This window comes from Chroicocephalus ridibundus, chromosome 1 (assembly GCF_963924245.1).
Source record: "Chroicocephalus ridibundus chromosome 1, bChrRid1.1, whole genome shotgun sequence".
Classification (NCBI taxonomy): domain Eukaryota; kingdom Metazoa; phylum Chordata; class Aves; order Charadriiformes; family Laridae; genus Chroicocephalus; species Chroicocephalus ridibundus.
Genome location: NC_086284.1, coordinates 153,034,379 through 153,049,663, shown reverse-complemented (window position 1 = coordinate 153,049,663; position 15,285 = coordinate 153,034,379). Strand labels below are relative to the sequence as shown.

Sequence of the window (15,285 nt, the reverse complement as noted above, 5' to 3'; positions counted from 1 at the left end):
CAGAGATTCAGAGAGCATAAAGGCCAGAAGGGACTTTAGATCATCCAGTCTGACCTTCTGTGTGTCGCACGCTACTTAGAAAGTGCGCGGAAAAGAACCACAAACATTATTTGAGGGTGGCAGAAAATGCCTTGCTGTGAAAGGCTTAAAGAGCTCAATCTGTTTAGCTTATGAAACAGAAAATAGAGAAGTCATCCTGTAGAAAGTCCAACAGTGAGAGTTTACATGCAGCTATGACGAATCTTCCAGAAGGGCATCTACCTTTGATTTAAAAAACATTAAAGAGATGAAAAAAAAACCTTTTCCCTTGGTACCTTACTACAATAACTATTCATGCTCACTGTTAGCATTCATGCTTAATATCTCATTTGAATTTGTTTGGTTTCCTGTCACAGGTTTTTGTTATGCTTCTTCCCCCTAGATTAAAGAAAAGAAATTCAGAAACCAGCATCTCTCCCTGTGAAGGTACTTTATACTCTAATCAAATAATCTCTCAGTCTTCTTTTTGGTAAAATAAGCAGATTGAGTTCATTAAGTCTTTTGCTGTAAAGCATTTCCTCACCTCTGGAACAACACTGTAGCCTTTTGTTGTACTCTTTCCAATTTTTCCTCCTCCTTTTAGAAGTATGCTCCTCATCCATCAAAGTCTGTGCTCTGTATTGCCATACAATAGTAAATATCACCTTTCCCTACTCCTCCCCACCAAATACTCGCTAGGCTGTGTGAGCATTGTTCCCACTTCAAAGATGAAGGCATATGGAAATGCTAGGGCAAAATCCTAACAAGTCGTTTTGAGGGAGCCAGACTATGGGAGACTCATAACCACCTTTATAGTCGTATAAATTCACTGGATTTTAAACAAGAGTCTCCAGATTTATCCAATTCTTGCCAAGAGAAAAATCTAGACCTTTATTTAAACTGATAGTCCCTTCCTAGCAGTCTCCACTTTCTCATCCGTTCATGGTCTCATATGGTTATCTTTCACATCTCTCCCACTGGACATAAATGTCATTGATTCTCCAGTTATTCTTTCTCTCCCTCTTATTTTCACCCTCTTGTGACTGATCATCCCCTTTTCAGCAACTGCCTCTGACCAGCTGCTTTTCAGATTCTCCCTTCTCTGATCTCCTCAACTGTCACTTCTCAGCTGCCACAAAACACGCCAGCCCCCACATCCCCATCTGCTTTTTAAAGGCTTGTTATCATAAGCAGGGGCTTCTCCGCTCACTCTTCTTTACTTTGGAAAACCCAAATCAATCAAGAGAAACCACCACATGGTCAAAGGCTAAGAGAGAGGTTAAGGTCAGCCCTAGCTTCTGGCCTTCCAGGTGCTGTGATGGGCATTTCAGCTGCATTAACCAGCATATTTTTATTCGGTCATGACTAAAATCACGGAGTGTGTGAATTTTACAGGAAAAAGGCCCAGCTTTGTACCCAAAGGGAGTGCTGCGGTAAACGGGGAGTGCCCTGAGTGACCACCCCGCAGTTTGCTTGCTTGCTTGCTAGTAATTGTACTGTGGCATGGTGAAACAAGAGACTTCAGCTGTTCCCTAGCGATGGAGAAGGGACTGGAGGCTAGCAGAGTCTCGCCTCTCTATTCAAGGCACCACCACCTTCTTACAGACTTTTCAAGCTCCAGCTTAAACCCGTTTGTCTCTTTACCTCAAATTCCAGCTAAAGCTGCATTACCCTAACAGCTAGAAACCCTCTTCTAGTTTTCCATCCTAAATATTTTGATGGCCTATCTATACTACACTGTCTTCATAAAGCTGTGTGCTTTAGTTTAACATTTCCTTCAAGATCCATTTATTACAGCAATCCCATCCACTTCAGCCTCAGTTGCGTGTGGTTAAACAAGCTGGGTTCTCTCGTGCTTCTCTCATGAAGTCAGGCTTCCCTTTCCTCTCATCATCTTTCTGTCCTGTCTGTACCTGTCTCAATCTGTATTCCTTTGCCCAAAACTGTACATAAACTAGAAGAGAGGTCTCACAGGGCTTTGTGTAGTAGCACCAATGCATCCCCATTCCCACTGGAAACACCTCTCCAGGTACATTCTAGGACAACGTTTGTTTCAGCCACAACTGCATCACAGATCGCTCGCCACCATCCTACCATCACCTAATACAGAAGTTCTCAGCATTTTTCTCCTGAGCTTTCTCAGGATATGTTTACCAGTGAATCTACCCAGATGCCTTTCAGCAAGGACCTCAGGATGGAACGACAAAGGTTCCCTGAATTTTGTGTGGGCATCAGGGGGCAATACAGCCTACACTGAGGATCCTTACTGAGACTCGGCAAAATGGGCCCAACAGTTCCCAGAAGGCAAGGGCTGCCTCTAGTCCTGCTTACTGTGCTCTCCGCCAGTTCTCACAGAGTTCACAGCTTACAGAAGATTTCTAATATTAGTTCTCAAGCATATGACCTTGTCTGTCGTACTACTGAAATTCATTCTGTTTCTGGTACTCCTGCCAAGGTCAAATAAGGCTTTCTCTACAATATCCTGGTCCTTCCCTGAACTAGCAATGCCTTCTAGTGTTGAATCATCAGGACACTTCCTCACTACTCATTGCTCTCTGAGTCAGGGTCTCAGGTTAACGTCAGCAAAGACTAATCCCATGGCTGACCTTGGGAGAGTGCTACAAGTAACCTTTTCCTAGACTTTGATTGATAGGTGATTTTGCTGCTGCCGCCTTCCCAGACTGGCTCCTACCTCCCTGCCCCTTACAACCCCTCTTCGTTTCCTGATGTCCTCCAGTTTAACTAATTGTTTCTTATGTGGCACTATATCAAGGGCTTTACTGAAATACAGAGATGAGACCTTTGAAATTTCTTTTGCCTTCCAAGAAAACAATCATTTGAAAGAAAGCTATTAGGTCAGTCTGGTATGGTCTAGCATTGATAGAGTCATATTGCCTAGCTCCCTTTTCCCCTACTGTTTGGTAATAATTGTACTTTCCTTCGAGGTCTCCTCTACAGTGCTACAAACATGACAGAGGTCACACTTACAGGTCTGAGACTGGCAAACTTATTTCTCCCCTTTCCTTAGCCCTAACTGCTGAATTTTCACTTTTCTAGCCTGCATGGAGACACCACTGTGGGTAGAGTTGAAAAAAAACATCCTTGCTATAAGCTTGGGGCTGGAGGGCACCCACGCCCAGCACTGTGAGCGCACTAAGCGGCTTGAGCTCCTTATTCCCAGTCATTAGCTTGTTTCTTTCCCCAAGGACTGTCCTTATCAATAACTTGGGTGCAGAGCCCTCTTTGATTTTGGCTCAGACCATTGTCTCCTTGATCTTGACTTCACTTTTAGTGCCCAGAAATGTCCTTACTTCTTCTTATCTTTTTTTTTTTTTAAAATAGCTGAAGAATCTTTTGCTGTTTGTTTTAATCTCCTTTGCAAGGTCTAACTCAGCTTTATTTGTAAGCAATCCTCACTTCATCCCTACATTTCCTGACCTCTAAGACACAGCTTTCTTTGCTATCTGTTCTTTTTCCATTCCACATAGGCTCTCTGCAGAGCCAGCTTAAGGAGCCTAAGTAGTTGCCTGTGGTGGCAGACAGATGGAGGGCAACAGAATCAGGCATCACCATTTACTGACTCCTCCCAGAAATGTGGGCTCCACAGCGTCCCTGAAAGCTGAACTGCCCCCTCCCCAGGCTCTAGAATTTGCACTGCTGCCTGTCAAAGCATTGCCAAGAGCCAGCAGCAGACCACCCCTCCACACACCCTGGGCAAGCTGTGTTGTCCACATCTTGCCTATCTATCTCCTGTGCACACAACATCTCTCCCCTGCCTTCCCACTGCCTTGGGAAACCCTAGCGCTTCCCAGGGCTTCTGGGAAAGGGCTCCCAGCCAAGCGTTCCCACAGGCAGAAGCAGGACAGCCACCTTCCAACTATCCTTTCCTCTCATGCCCTCCACGCCTCACCACCCAACAGTGGGCCCATACCCATTGCAAACTACCCCACATCCAGCACCTCGGCATGAAGATTTGCTGATAGTCTTTGCACAGAGAAAAGATAGGGATGAAAAAAAGAGAATGGCTATCAGTAGAGCCTCTGCACAGCACAGATGGTGAGAGTACAGCATATGAGCATTAGGGAGGAACAAGGAATATTTCTGGGAATATAAATAAAGCTCTACGGAAACTGGTCTGATCTCATAGTTGACCCTCCTTTGAGCAGGAGGCTGTCTAAAGACCTCCTGAGGTGCCTTCCAACCAGAATTATCCTATGAATGGCCTTCTGTATCCCAGTGAGGGAAAGGAGGAGAAGCAAAAGGTCTTACGAGGGGAAGAGCTGGTAGCAGGAGTCCCTTACATAGCCTTAAGATGAGGAGATTTGTGCCTTAAGTGGATAGGCAGGGCAGGAGAAGAGGAACTCAGGAAGGAAACAGGCTGAATTTGGTGGTAAAAGGAACGTGTCTTAGGAGTAGACTGGAACTGTCCTCAGATCTGCTAAGTTTCTGTGGTTGTCACACCCTGCTAAACTTGTCTGCTTGTGCCTTGGCTGCATTTAAGACAAACCATCTCAGAAGACATTTCCTACAACCTCCTCTGCTGTAATATTTACCCTTTTCATCCCTACATCTACGGACTGCTTCTGTGATCCCTTTCACCGGCTTCTCACATGACTTTGCTCCTCTGCTGAACTATAGGTCTTAACACAGGTCATGACATCGATTATGCCTATGGTCCTTGCATGGACAACACTGTTTTCCTCCACGTACTTTAGATGCACAGATGCAGGCCATTGTGGGGGGACACATGCGAGTGAGGCAACGCACTGGCCTTGCAATCACACAAGATTTAGGTTTGCACCCTACTTGGTCAGAGTGTTAATGCCACTTGCTTGCCAGCCTGTGGATCTTCACACAGCTCCAAATGGAAGGTCCTGGCCCATTCAGGACCCTCGCAGTTCGTCGGTCCCCTGAATACTCAGTGCATATTGACAGCCTCTACACACTGGGTACTCTTCTGTGTCCACACAGATTACTCATGTACTTACCTGTGTGCATACACAGAAAACACTGGTTACACAGGCAGACAGGTACCACAGCCACACAACGCACTGCAGAGAAACTGTGCACGCAAATACACACACGTATGCACAAATCCCCTCACACCTTGTGCATCTACACGTACTCTACATACAATATGCTCCCACTGGCCCATGTGGCCCCGGGCAGAGATACAGGTCCCTGCTGATGCTGGCTAGGTAGGAGTTAATGCAAAAGAGGCTGGGAAGGAAATTAAAAGAAAAAAAAAAAAAGTTGAAAGCCCAGCACATGATTCTTCTCCTATCACATCTGTGAATCCTGGAGCGCGAGAGTAATTGTCTGCAATGAGTCAGACCAAAAGGCACAAGGAAATGGTTGCCATGACAACCCGCGCACTGCTCTAATTCGGCTCAGAATTAAAATGATATCAAATAATTTGCAAGCAAAGGGAACACGGCAAAGGCGCCGGGTGCCAATCTAAAAAATCCAGCTATATGCAAACCTCTCCTGAGCCAGTGTCAAGGGCTCTTTTCCCTTCAAGCGTGACAGCCATGGCAATCAGAGGAGCTATGGAGGCGACAGTGATGGATAGCCTTAGGCTGGAAGATTTCTGCTATGCACAGGCAAGAACAGGCTCCTGGTCTGGAGCTTCAGCCTGGAACAGGCTCCAGGACAGAGGATGTCCCAGAGGGGTGCCTAACAAGACCCCACAAGAGAAATCACATTGCTTACAAGTTGTTATGGTGTCCTATTGAGAAAATACCCTGAAACAGCTGGTGAGGGCAGGGTCTGGGCACAGGCACCCACTCACAGCGGGAGCTCTGTGCTGGGCAAAGCGATACCCACACGGGCTGAGGAAAGAAGGGCTGATTCACTTAATGTTTTTTTCCCAGTAAGCGGTGCAGCCTGCAAACTCCGGCACTCAGCTGAGGCTACAAGAAAATATTCATTACACAGAACTGGCTATTGTCCTCATTTTTCCCCCAGCCAAGGGCTCATCCCCAAGGCAATAGGTAATGTTCACACATACAGGGAGGAGGCATGATCCCTGTGCTGAAGATCTTACAGCCTATGCAGAAAGCAGATACACCTTGGAAGGAAACGAAATTGCTTATGTCCAGCCAGGGTGGGCAGAATGCTATGGAAGGTGTCTCACATACCTATTTTTAGCATTCTTTTGGGGATAAAATAAATGTATTTGAGCCCCATGTCACCAGTTACTGTCTAGGCATGGAGACATCTATATGGAGTTTTGCAGGCAGATATTTGTTCTTTCTGCCTGTTCACTGACCTGGCTAGAGGATAACCAGTTCTGAACAGGGAAACATGTGGTCCCAGCACTAATACCAAACCTCAGCAAAAGGCAGAGTTTGTAAGATCAGAGCCAGTGCAAAATAAGGCAACCACTTCACTTTTGTCTGGCTCATAGAATAGCTTGTGTCTGCCCCACACAAAATGCTTACAGGTCTCTCCCCTAAGGCTCAGTATGTAAAGCAGAATGCAATGGATGCCAGGCAGGCAGATGGATGGATGAAGGATGCAAGAGACACTGGTTTTGGCACACTAATGGCACCGTGTAATGTTGATACCCCGGCCCGCAGACTATTGGCTCACCACTTAGGCCAGCCAAATGTGTACTGACTGGTAACAGCCTCCAGACAGGTATCCTGAAAGGTGGAGAATGCATGGCTGCTGTTAGTACTAAAATCATCACTATCTCTGCCTTACTGAGTGCCTCTAACACTTTCTGTGACTGAGCTCCAAGGCACAGCCCCTTCAGATGTCTCTCATTTTGTCAGATCAAAGGGATGCCTGAGAAACTGCTTGGGCTCTTGGGATTGCCAGGAGGGAATGGCATCAGGCAGAAACCAGACGTAGCAGGTGATGGGCTGAAAATGAGGTGAGTCTTCTTTCTTTCTACCTGTGCTACCACTGGATGCAGGAGAGACTGTGATTTCCATAAAGGCAGCCAGGTGATGCCTTGGGAGCTCACAAAAGTCCCTGTGCTGGGACAATGTTGGCACAACCTCCATCATTAAAAGAGGGGCAGCATTCCTTCTGAATACCGCAGCACACATTCAAGAGATCAGCTGCTCTCAGGTTTTGTATGGGTAACATTATGCTGCTTTACAGGCCAGTCTAGTGAAATAATTTTAATTCTCCAGCTTGGATGCAGCTATTCCTATGTAAAAGGTGCTTATGCTATTGTTGCTTATTTACGTGCATTTTAGCAGCTTCTACAGGTGCAGCTGTCCCTTTCTAGAGGAGGTTGAAATGTTTTATCCACCCAAGCAAAAAACTGTAGGAATACAGAATTGTGAGTAGATTAGTTTGAAAAGATGCCACAGCAACAGAACTGCTGAAAAAGCCACCCGCACCTCCTCTCTTTGCTTGCTGGTAACAGACAGCAGGTAGCCAAAACTGGGGACCAAGGAAGAGGATGGAGAGACATCAAGCTGGCCTGTAATCACTTTTCAAATGAAGAGCTTCCATCAGAATGACAGAGGTTGGATTTTAACCAGCAGTATAATGGCAAAATTACTTCCCGTTATCTATTTTTCAGACTGATTGATTTCAAATACTTTTGAAAAAAAAAATCTAAGCTTTTTTGAAAAACTACTCCTGCTGTGAGTACAGAGCACTTCTGAAAATACTGGCCTTAATAACTCAGTGTCCCAAAATCCTTTCTGTAAAATAGAGACAGTACTTCTCTCGCCCTTCTTTGAGCTTGCCTGGGACTCTCCCCAAATACATCTGTATATACTGTTGTCATCATGGGATAACGATATCTCTGTGGTCCAACCACTGCAGATAAGTACTAACAGTAACTTTGAATATAAACACAGGAGAGAGGTGTCATATAAAATAAACCTGCATCTCCTAAGTGCCCCTTTGGATTTGTTTTATTGGGCACCATGGAGCCTGCGCGTGCCCCATGGTTTGTTGGTATCGGCTGTCTCCCATCCCTGAGACACGACAACCATGGCAAGGAACCTGATGGGAAGAAACACCCACCTGACCCTGTTGGGACTGGCAGCCAGCTGACAACCACATAACTCCAACAGCAAGAAGGTCAGGCAATGAAAGAGACGTCATACACAGCCCAAAGTGACAGCTAAACTCCTGTACAGATTCCAGCAGTTTCACTGGGGCTTTAAATCACTAAAAGCTTCTGTCAGCAACTACATGTGATTTTTGCTGTGCAACCCCTGAGGACCAGAAAGCCCCAGGCTACTGACTCACGGGAGGGAGCAGATGACAGTGCTATCTGGGGCAGGACTTGGCTTGGGGAGAGTGCCATCACAATTCCTTATTTTTCATTTCCAACAAAATTAGTGTGCGTGAAAGGTACTGGACTGACATCCCAGGAGAATAGTTGCCTTCTAATTAATTATAATTAATCATCCAGGCATTACTTAATGTTTGCATAGTGCTTTGAAGTGCCAAAGCACAATATAGCAGGTAGATATTATTAATTCAAAGAAACAGGTATAGCCAAAGCCAAGGGTAGGTTTGCCTGTGTGGCTTCCCACCAAAGAGACCACACCAACTCAGCTTGCACAAGTGAACCCTGCCTTGGCTCCACAATGTCCTCCAAGAGACCTGTGGGTACCTTGAACTCTTTGTGCATCCCCCTCGTGCCCCAGGTACAGGGGCTTGGCCCACAGGGGTAAGAGAGGGATGGGTGAAGGGAAGAGAGTACGGCAGGGCAGAGGACACCCCTTTTCCCTCCAGAATTTGGCCACCTCCCCACCTGTCCTTGTGTGGAGCAGCATCTCTAATGGTGAGAGGAGCATCTCAGACTCTCCCCAAACCGATTCTGAGACTCCCTACTGAGCTAAGCCAGACCGACACGGGAGGAAGGAAGCCCTTGTACTCCCCCCCAGCCCCATCCCTGTTCTCAGCCCTCCAGCCTGGCTGCTTTCTAATCCCAGCTGACTGCTCCCTCATTCCCTGACAGCGTCCAGGCCTGTGTCATCTTTCCGGACATCTGATTTTACCAATTCTCCTTTCTCTGCCTTGGCTGGGGACTGCTATTCAGCTGCCAGAAGAAAAGGGGCCCAATGCTCCCTGTCACTAGCGTCCTCCCCACAGGGGCACTGGGGGTGCTCCCTCCCCTCAGACATGGCTGTAAATCCCAGAGCTTAATTTTTCACTGCATGAATAGCGAAGAGTTCAGAGTGCTCATAAATCCCCCCCGAGCACTGTCAAGTCAAACAAGTGACAGTAACGATCAGTGGCAGAATGACAGGCCAGTTCATACCACTTGCACTTTTATAGGGGCACTTAAAAAGTCTCCGTTGTTCCTCTTTTACAGAACTGTGACTGCATTTATCCAGAAACTACAAGCCTACAAAATATTTGGCTTTCTGGGAACCAGTGCTGGGTAACAAACTTCTGGTAGTATCCTAACTGTAAATGAACATGGTATCAATCCCACTGAGGGCTGATGCCATCAGAATAACAATAACAACCATCTGCATCCCATTCTGCTCTAATTGCCTCTTGCTGTGTCTCCATTCAATCCCCTTCATTCCTCTCTCTCACGCACTCAGGATGGTATTGCAGTACTGCCCAGCATCATTTGTGCTGCAGCCCCCACTGTGGGGTGAAGTCCCCTAGAGTCAGGTCCCAGACACCCAGGATGGTTATATTAGTGGGAGGGGAGATGAAGAGAGACCTACATCCTTACTCTCAAAGCTGCTATCCTCAAAATCAAATACTATTGCAATAGGTAGTGTGACCACAATTATTTCATTTTTCAGTTTTTCAAATGACTGCTGGTCTGAAAGATTCAGATGATGAACCTAGTCACTATTGGAAACAAAGCAAACGGTAACATAGATATAGCACCTTTTTGCTTCCTGAAACCTCCAAAACATGGTGTAAACTTACATCCAAGCCAGCAGACAGGACATATCTCGGCAAACCCTTGCACTCCTGCTGAAGTCAATGGAGGCTACAGCTGGGGGCCTGAAGGACTTGGACCCTTTGGGAGAAATTATTTTCCTCATTGCCGTCATGCAGCCCATACTTTGGATGAAATATGGATAGTTTTCATCAATGCATAAGAAATGGGGAATGAAGAACACCCAGCTGTATGTACTATGTGTGGAAGTAAGCAGAAGATGCTTGTGGTCAGGTGACCTAACGTGCAGGCTAGCGACAGGGACCGTGGTACCTTCAAGGAATGAGAGCAATTGAGAATTCATTTCTGTGTCTCAACTTCTGTGGTTACCAGTGAGGAAACTGGTTTGTTCTGTATCATTTCCACAAATGACAGAATTTTTACCTTATTGTTATTGTTTTAACATTATTTCTTTCCCTATCCTCTGCTGCTTTCTCCACCCTCCTCTTCCCTCTGCAGAGGATCCTGCCCCTTCACAGCATGTCCACACAGACAGTCAATTCAGCATTCAGCATAACTGAGGGGGTGGAAATCTCCACACGGGTTATGAAAAGTGCTGCTGACAGAAGAGAAATGGCTCTGTCAGGGGCAGATCCTCCTGCCACTTGTTCTTGCTCCAACAATTCCAGCCAGAGGTTTCCTTCCTTGTATTTATGCTGAGTGCCAAATGAACTGCTTGTGTGCTTCTGCTCTAACTCACAGGTCAGGAAAGGGAAGGAAAAGAACCATGAAAAATAACCTTTCTTTTCTAAAAAAAAGGTTTTTTCTCCTCCCAAATTCATGCATAGAAAAATGCAAGTGTTGCACAGAGACTCTTAGTTCGGTTTCAATTCTATTTCATTCTCGGCTGGGTATATTCATACTAGTGCCAGTTAGTATCAGTATTGAGAGCAGTTTCTATGACCCAAGCACCTAGTTCACATGAACTTTACTGAAACCAACTCTATTTCACTGGGGTCTGTTGACAGACTTCTTGATAATTTTCTGGCTTTGGGTTTGAAATGGTGGTTTGTTAGTGAAAAGTGCTATTTCATAACAGCCCTCCTTCAGCTTATAAATATTTTCTCAATGCCCAGGTGATACTTAAAGAGTACCACTCTCAAATGGAACTCACTGAAAGCCTGGAAATTAAGGAACGCTTCATCAGATGAAGTTAAACTGCCATAGTTTTACTGACCAGTAGTACTGAAGACCATTCATTGTATCCTGCCTGGCCCAGGCAAAAGCAATGGCTGACTCTCTGATATGAAGGTATCTGCTATATGGCCTTCTCTCTACCAGATACTCCTTTAACAAAGTCATTGTTTGGTATCTATTCTACTCATTCCTTCCGCCACAAAGGACTTCATTAACCCTAGACATTCTTTCACAAGAAGCTTTGCATCTCAGCATGCTTCTGGTGATAATTACGCCATTACCTGTTCCATCAATACCTTCCCTTAGTCAATGCTTCCAGGTCTGAAAAAAATTCCACTGAGCTACATCTTCTCTTACCCAAATACTCCTACACAGAGCATTTAAGTTGGATATGATGCCAGCTTTATTGATTAATGTTGCTTTGCTTCGTTAAATGGCTGCTCTGTTTCACTTCTGAGTTTACTGTACTTCCGTAAAGGCTGAAGCAATTGCTGCAGAAAACAGTAAAGCTTCAAAAGCTTTGGGGTCCTGTTGGAAATAATGTACTTCATGAATTTTCCAAAAGTAGACGCAAGGTCTACTGAAGGTTTGCCAAAAGGGGTTTAAAGCTCAGATACAAAGGTAAGTTTGGCAATCTATATGTCTGAGTTGGAAATCCAGCAACAAGCCCATTCATTCCACCAGCAAAAGTTATTTTTCGGCTCACATAACAATGAAGATGCATGAACGTGCTGTTCTTCCAAAAACCAAAAGTGTCTCCTGCAAACAATTCAAAATCTGCAAGGACTTCTCAACCTGCTCATGCTCCAGAGAAATAGTCTCAAACTACAAATTCACCAGCATTGAAAATGGGAAGCTTCCATTCAAACAGCCAGTTTCCCTTTTGAAAACCTATCAACCATTCAGTACCTGCTCTAATATTCTCTGTTTGGCCTAGTTTTCAACATCACAAGCTATTGTGGCTCCCGTCATTTCCCTTGAATGACAAGCTAACAGCTCCCAGCTCCCACTCTCGATACAAGATGTAACCATTTCATTCAAGATAAAACGAGAAAACAGAATGTCCTACCTGCAGCAATACCCATCTTCCCATCCACAGACACAGCCACAGCCGTGCTCACTGTCACCACTTTTGGTAGGCCACCTCCCTCTGTCAAGACACAAATACAGCAGGTTTGGTTAGCTTACAACCAGAGAGGAGTAAAACGCGGCAGGAGCAACTTGCTCACACACTTTCACACCCAGGCCAGTGCGTATGTATGCCTCAACCCTGAAACACCCAAGGAGCTGGAGGACTGCATCTTTCAAGACACATAAGCAACCTAAGGGGCTTTGAGTAGATTTTTTTTTTTTCTTCTAGATAATGTCCCATGAAAAAAGTAGCATCCTCAGCGCAAAATGTAAAGGACTGGCCTCCTCAATTTTGGGCATGTAGAGCTTAGGCCAGAAAGCTGCTCTGCTTCATGCACCAGCTAAACTCTGTAGACAGAGGAGAAGCAGGACAGGTAATTCTGACACCGACTCTTGCACAGCAAAGGCCAGGCTTACATCTAGCTCTGTTACCCGAGCCAGGCCAGCACCACAAACTGGAGAGACAGACACAGCACTTCCAGGTACCTCCAGGGCGCACTCCATTTTAGAAACAAAGTCTTCTGGGACTTTGATGCCTAAACTCTGTTGTGCTCCAGGGTGTCCTGATTATCCTTTAGCTGCTGCTTTAAGCGTCCTGTAGGTCCTGTGTCACATCTGCCAGCCCCGTGCAGATTTCTTAGCTCCCACAGGGCATTTAAAATAGCATGGCTGGATAGGTTTAAGCAACTGGACCCCACCTCCCTGCTCTTTGTTAGTGCAGTTGTTTCAGCCTGCAATTATCCATGTGACAGATTCCATTTCAGTATTTTTTTTTTAAAGCGATTAGATTAGCTTCAGCTGGGGCACCTCTTTTGGAACTGCCAGGGGACAGTCTGAAGGTCAGCATGATCGATCTAGCCTGCAACTGATTCCCTCCTTGTGTGCTGTACGGAAATCTCTTGCTCAGACAGATGGGTCAGGGATTCTTTCCTTCCCAAGAGCTACAGCATTTGTCACTGCTTTCCATTTCTGCATTCATCATTCTTGTTGGTACCCAGCATGTCCTGAGCACAATTCTGCGTCTACCACAGTTTAGCCTGGAGTCTCTCACTCATTTTTTCTGACTGAAGCAGACTAACTTGCTCCAGGATGTCAGAAACAGTAAAGTCCTTGTGAAACAAATACCCAGCCAACTTATGCTCACGTGCCTTTAGCCTAATCCTGTCTTTATGGTGAACTCCAAATTTCTTGCTCCCCCTAAGACAGAACAAATAAGCAAAATATGTTTTGCAACCCTAGGAAAAAAAAAAAAAAAAGACAAACAACAAAAAAAAACCCAAACCCAAACACCCAACACGTGAGAGATCTGGGCTGCAAGAACAGTTCTACTTGACTTGCAGGGTTTTCCCTGCTGTCTTCTCTCTGAGACTTTTGGACGCTGGAAGGAGGTGCCCTGGATAAACCATTCTCTGCTGGTTTCCTTCCCCAACAGGAAGGTTTCAAGCTTTTCCCTCTTACGTGAGGAGAAGTACATCTGCCATGAAAACCCCTTGTTACAGGGCAGGCATGTAGAGTTGTGTGGAAAGCATGAAAGGGGGACTTCAGCATGTAGTCATCAAGAATTCTGTAAGAAACCGGATGGCCTGTTCTGGCCAAAAGGTGGGGCACCCTGCTTCATCAGATGTCAAGGAAGGGCCTGGAGTCTTCTCTGACGGTGAAGCACCATGACTCAGAAGCACTGCATATTATTTCCTGGCTCTTCACAGGCATATCGTGTGATCTCATGGATTACAGTCTCTCTAAGACCAACTTTGTCTCTAAAGAGAGTAATATCTCCCTTATACTTTAGAGCATAAGGGCCAGGTACTACTTCTTACAACGTGCCTGTAGGGTTTCCAGGTGAATGGGGTCCTGGACTTGCTTGAAGCTTCTGACCAACAGCCATGTAATACAAAAAACAGTGGCAGCTGCTTGTGTTCTGCCTTTATCCATGCAAAACTACACGACTTCTAAAAAAGCCACATCAAGCCACAACCCCCATGTTTAGCCAGCAGTGATTACTGCGTCCTGGGTAACGGCTGCCTTAGGAAGCCCCACAAGGTGTCACTGCCTGGTTTTCTAACCCACACTCTATTCCAAAGAGCAAATGCCGTGGCATGCAGGGGAGTAAAAGATCCCTCCTGTCATGCCTCCCCCTCTCTCCACACTTGCCTTTAAGTGAGATGTATGGGTGCTGGACAGAGAGAGGCTTTTGTGGAAGGTTTGAAGTATTTTCTCTTTCCATTCCTTTCCCTTTACGTCCTGGTTCATATCTCTTGCCTCCCAGTCTGGTTTTCTCCTCTTTGCTACTTGCTTTCCCACCCACCAGCCTCCCACCACTGCGCCACAAAAAGCTTTAACAGCTAAAGTGCTGAGCTCCGTGACAGAGATGGAGTGCTAGGGGCCAGGGAGGAGCACAGAGGGGACTTCTACCTTCTGTGTAGGAGTCTCACATGAGTATTTTGTTTTGATTGTTTCTTTTTGGGCTCTTCTGCTCTCTTCCAGCCTTTGAGGAGCTCCTGGCTGTCCCTGCAAACTCTCAGGAACCAATACCCTAAGCAAGAGACACTGAAAAGCCACTCCTTGCTTACCTCTCGTGTTTGAGCTCCTCAGCTAGGCAAGAGGTGCCACAGTCTAGTAGCATGATGGTACAGGGAACCAATGAAACACCCAAGAGGAGGCTATGGAAAAATCCTCCTTTTTCCTCCATTGTCTTCCATAACAAACCCATCCTTTCCTGTCATAGGATGTGGTGATGGAAAAAAAATGACACCCTCTAAACTTAGACTTCCTGACTGAGTGCTTGCTGATCCCTAGCTGTTACTGTCATCCAGTTCTCCTGATGATCTTTTCTCCCAGGCCTAGTCACACCTACTTGTCTAATTCCTTCTGTGATACCTTTCACTTCCCCTGCTCACAGTTCATGTGTTCTCCAGCCCCACAAGTACCTTGTGATCCCCCACCTCTCGCCTTCCTAAATCCCTCCGTCTATGCAGGCCCTGCATTTCCATGTGTCCTTCACCTCCTCTGCAATCTCACGTTACGCAGCCCTGCCTGCCTTCCCCACAGCTTGTAGCTTGGTCTTTCCGCTGTGTCCAGTATCTTGGCCATGACCCCTCTGTGGATGGTGT

The 15,285-nt window shown here is 46.0% G+C and overlaps 1 protein-coding gene across 1 annotated transcript in view; it reads right to left on the bottom strand.

Moving 5' to 3' along the window:
- The window catches only part of CACNA2D4 (calcium voltage-gated channel auxiliary subunit alpha2delta 4), a 132,559-nt gene that overhangs the window by 57,930 nt on the left and 59,344 nt on the right, over positions 1-15,285 (bottom strand). Inside the window, exon 26 of the mRNA XM_063318533.1 lies at positions 12,114-12,194. Within this exon, the coding sequence (XP_063174603.1) occupies positions 12,114-12,194 (81 nt within the window). The remainder of the gene's footprint in view (positions 1-12,113; positions 12,195-15,285) is intronic.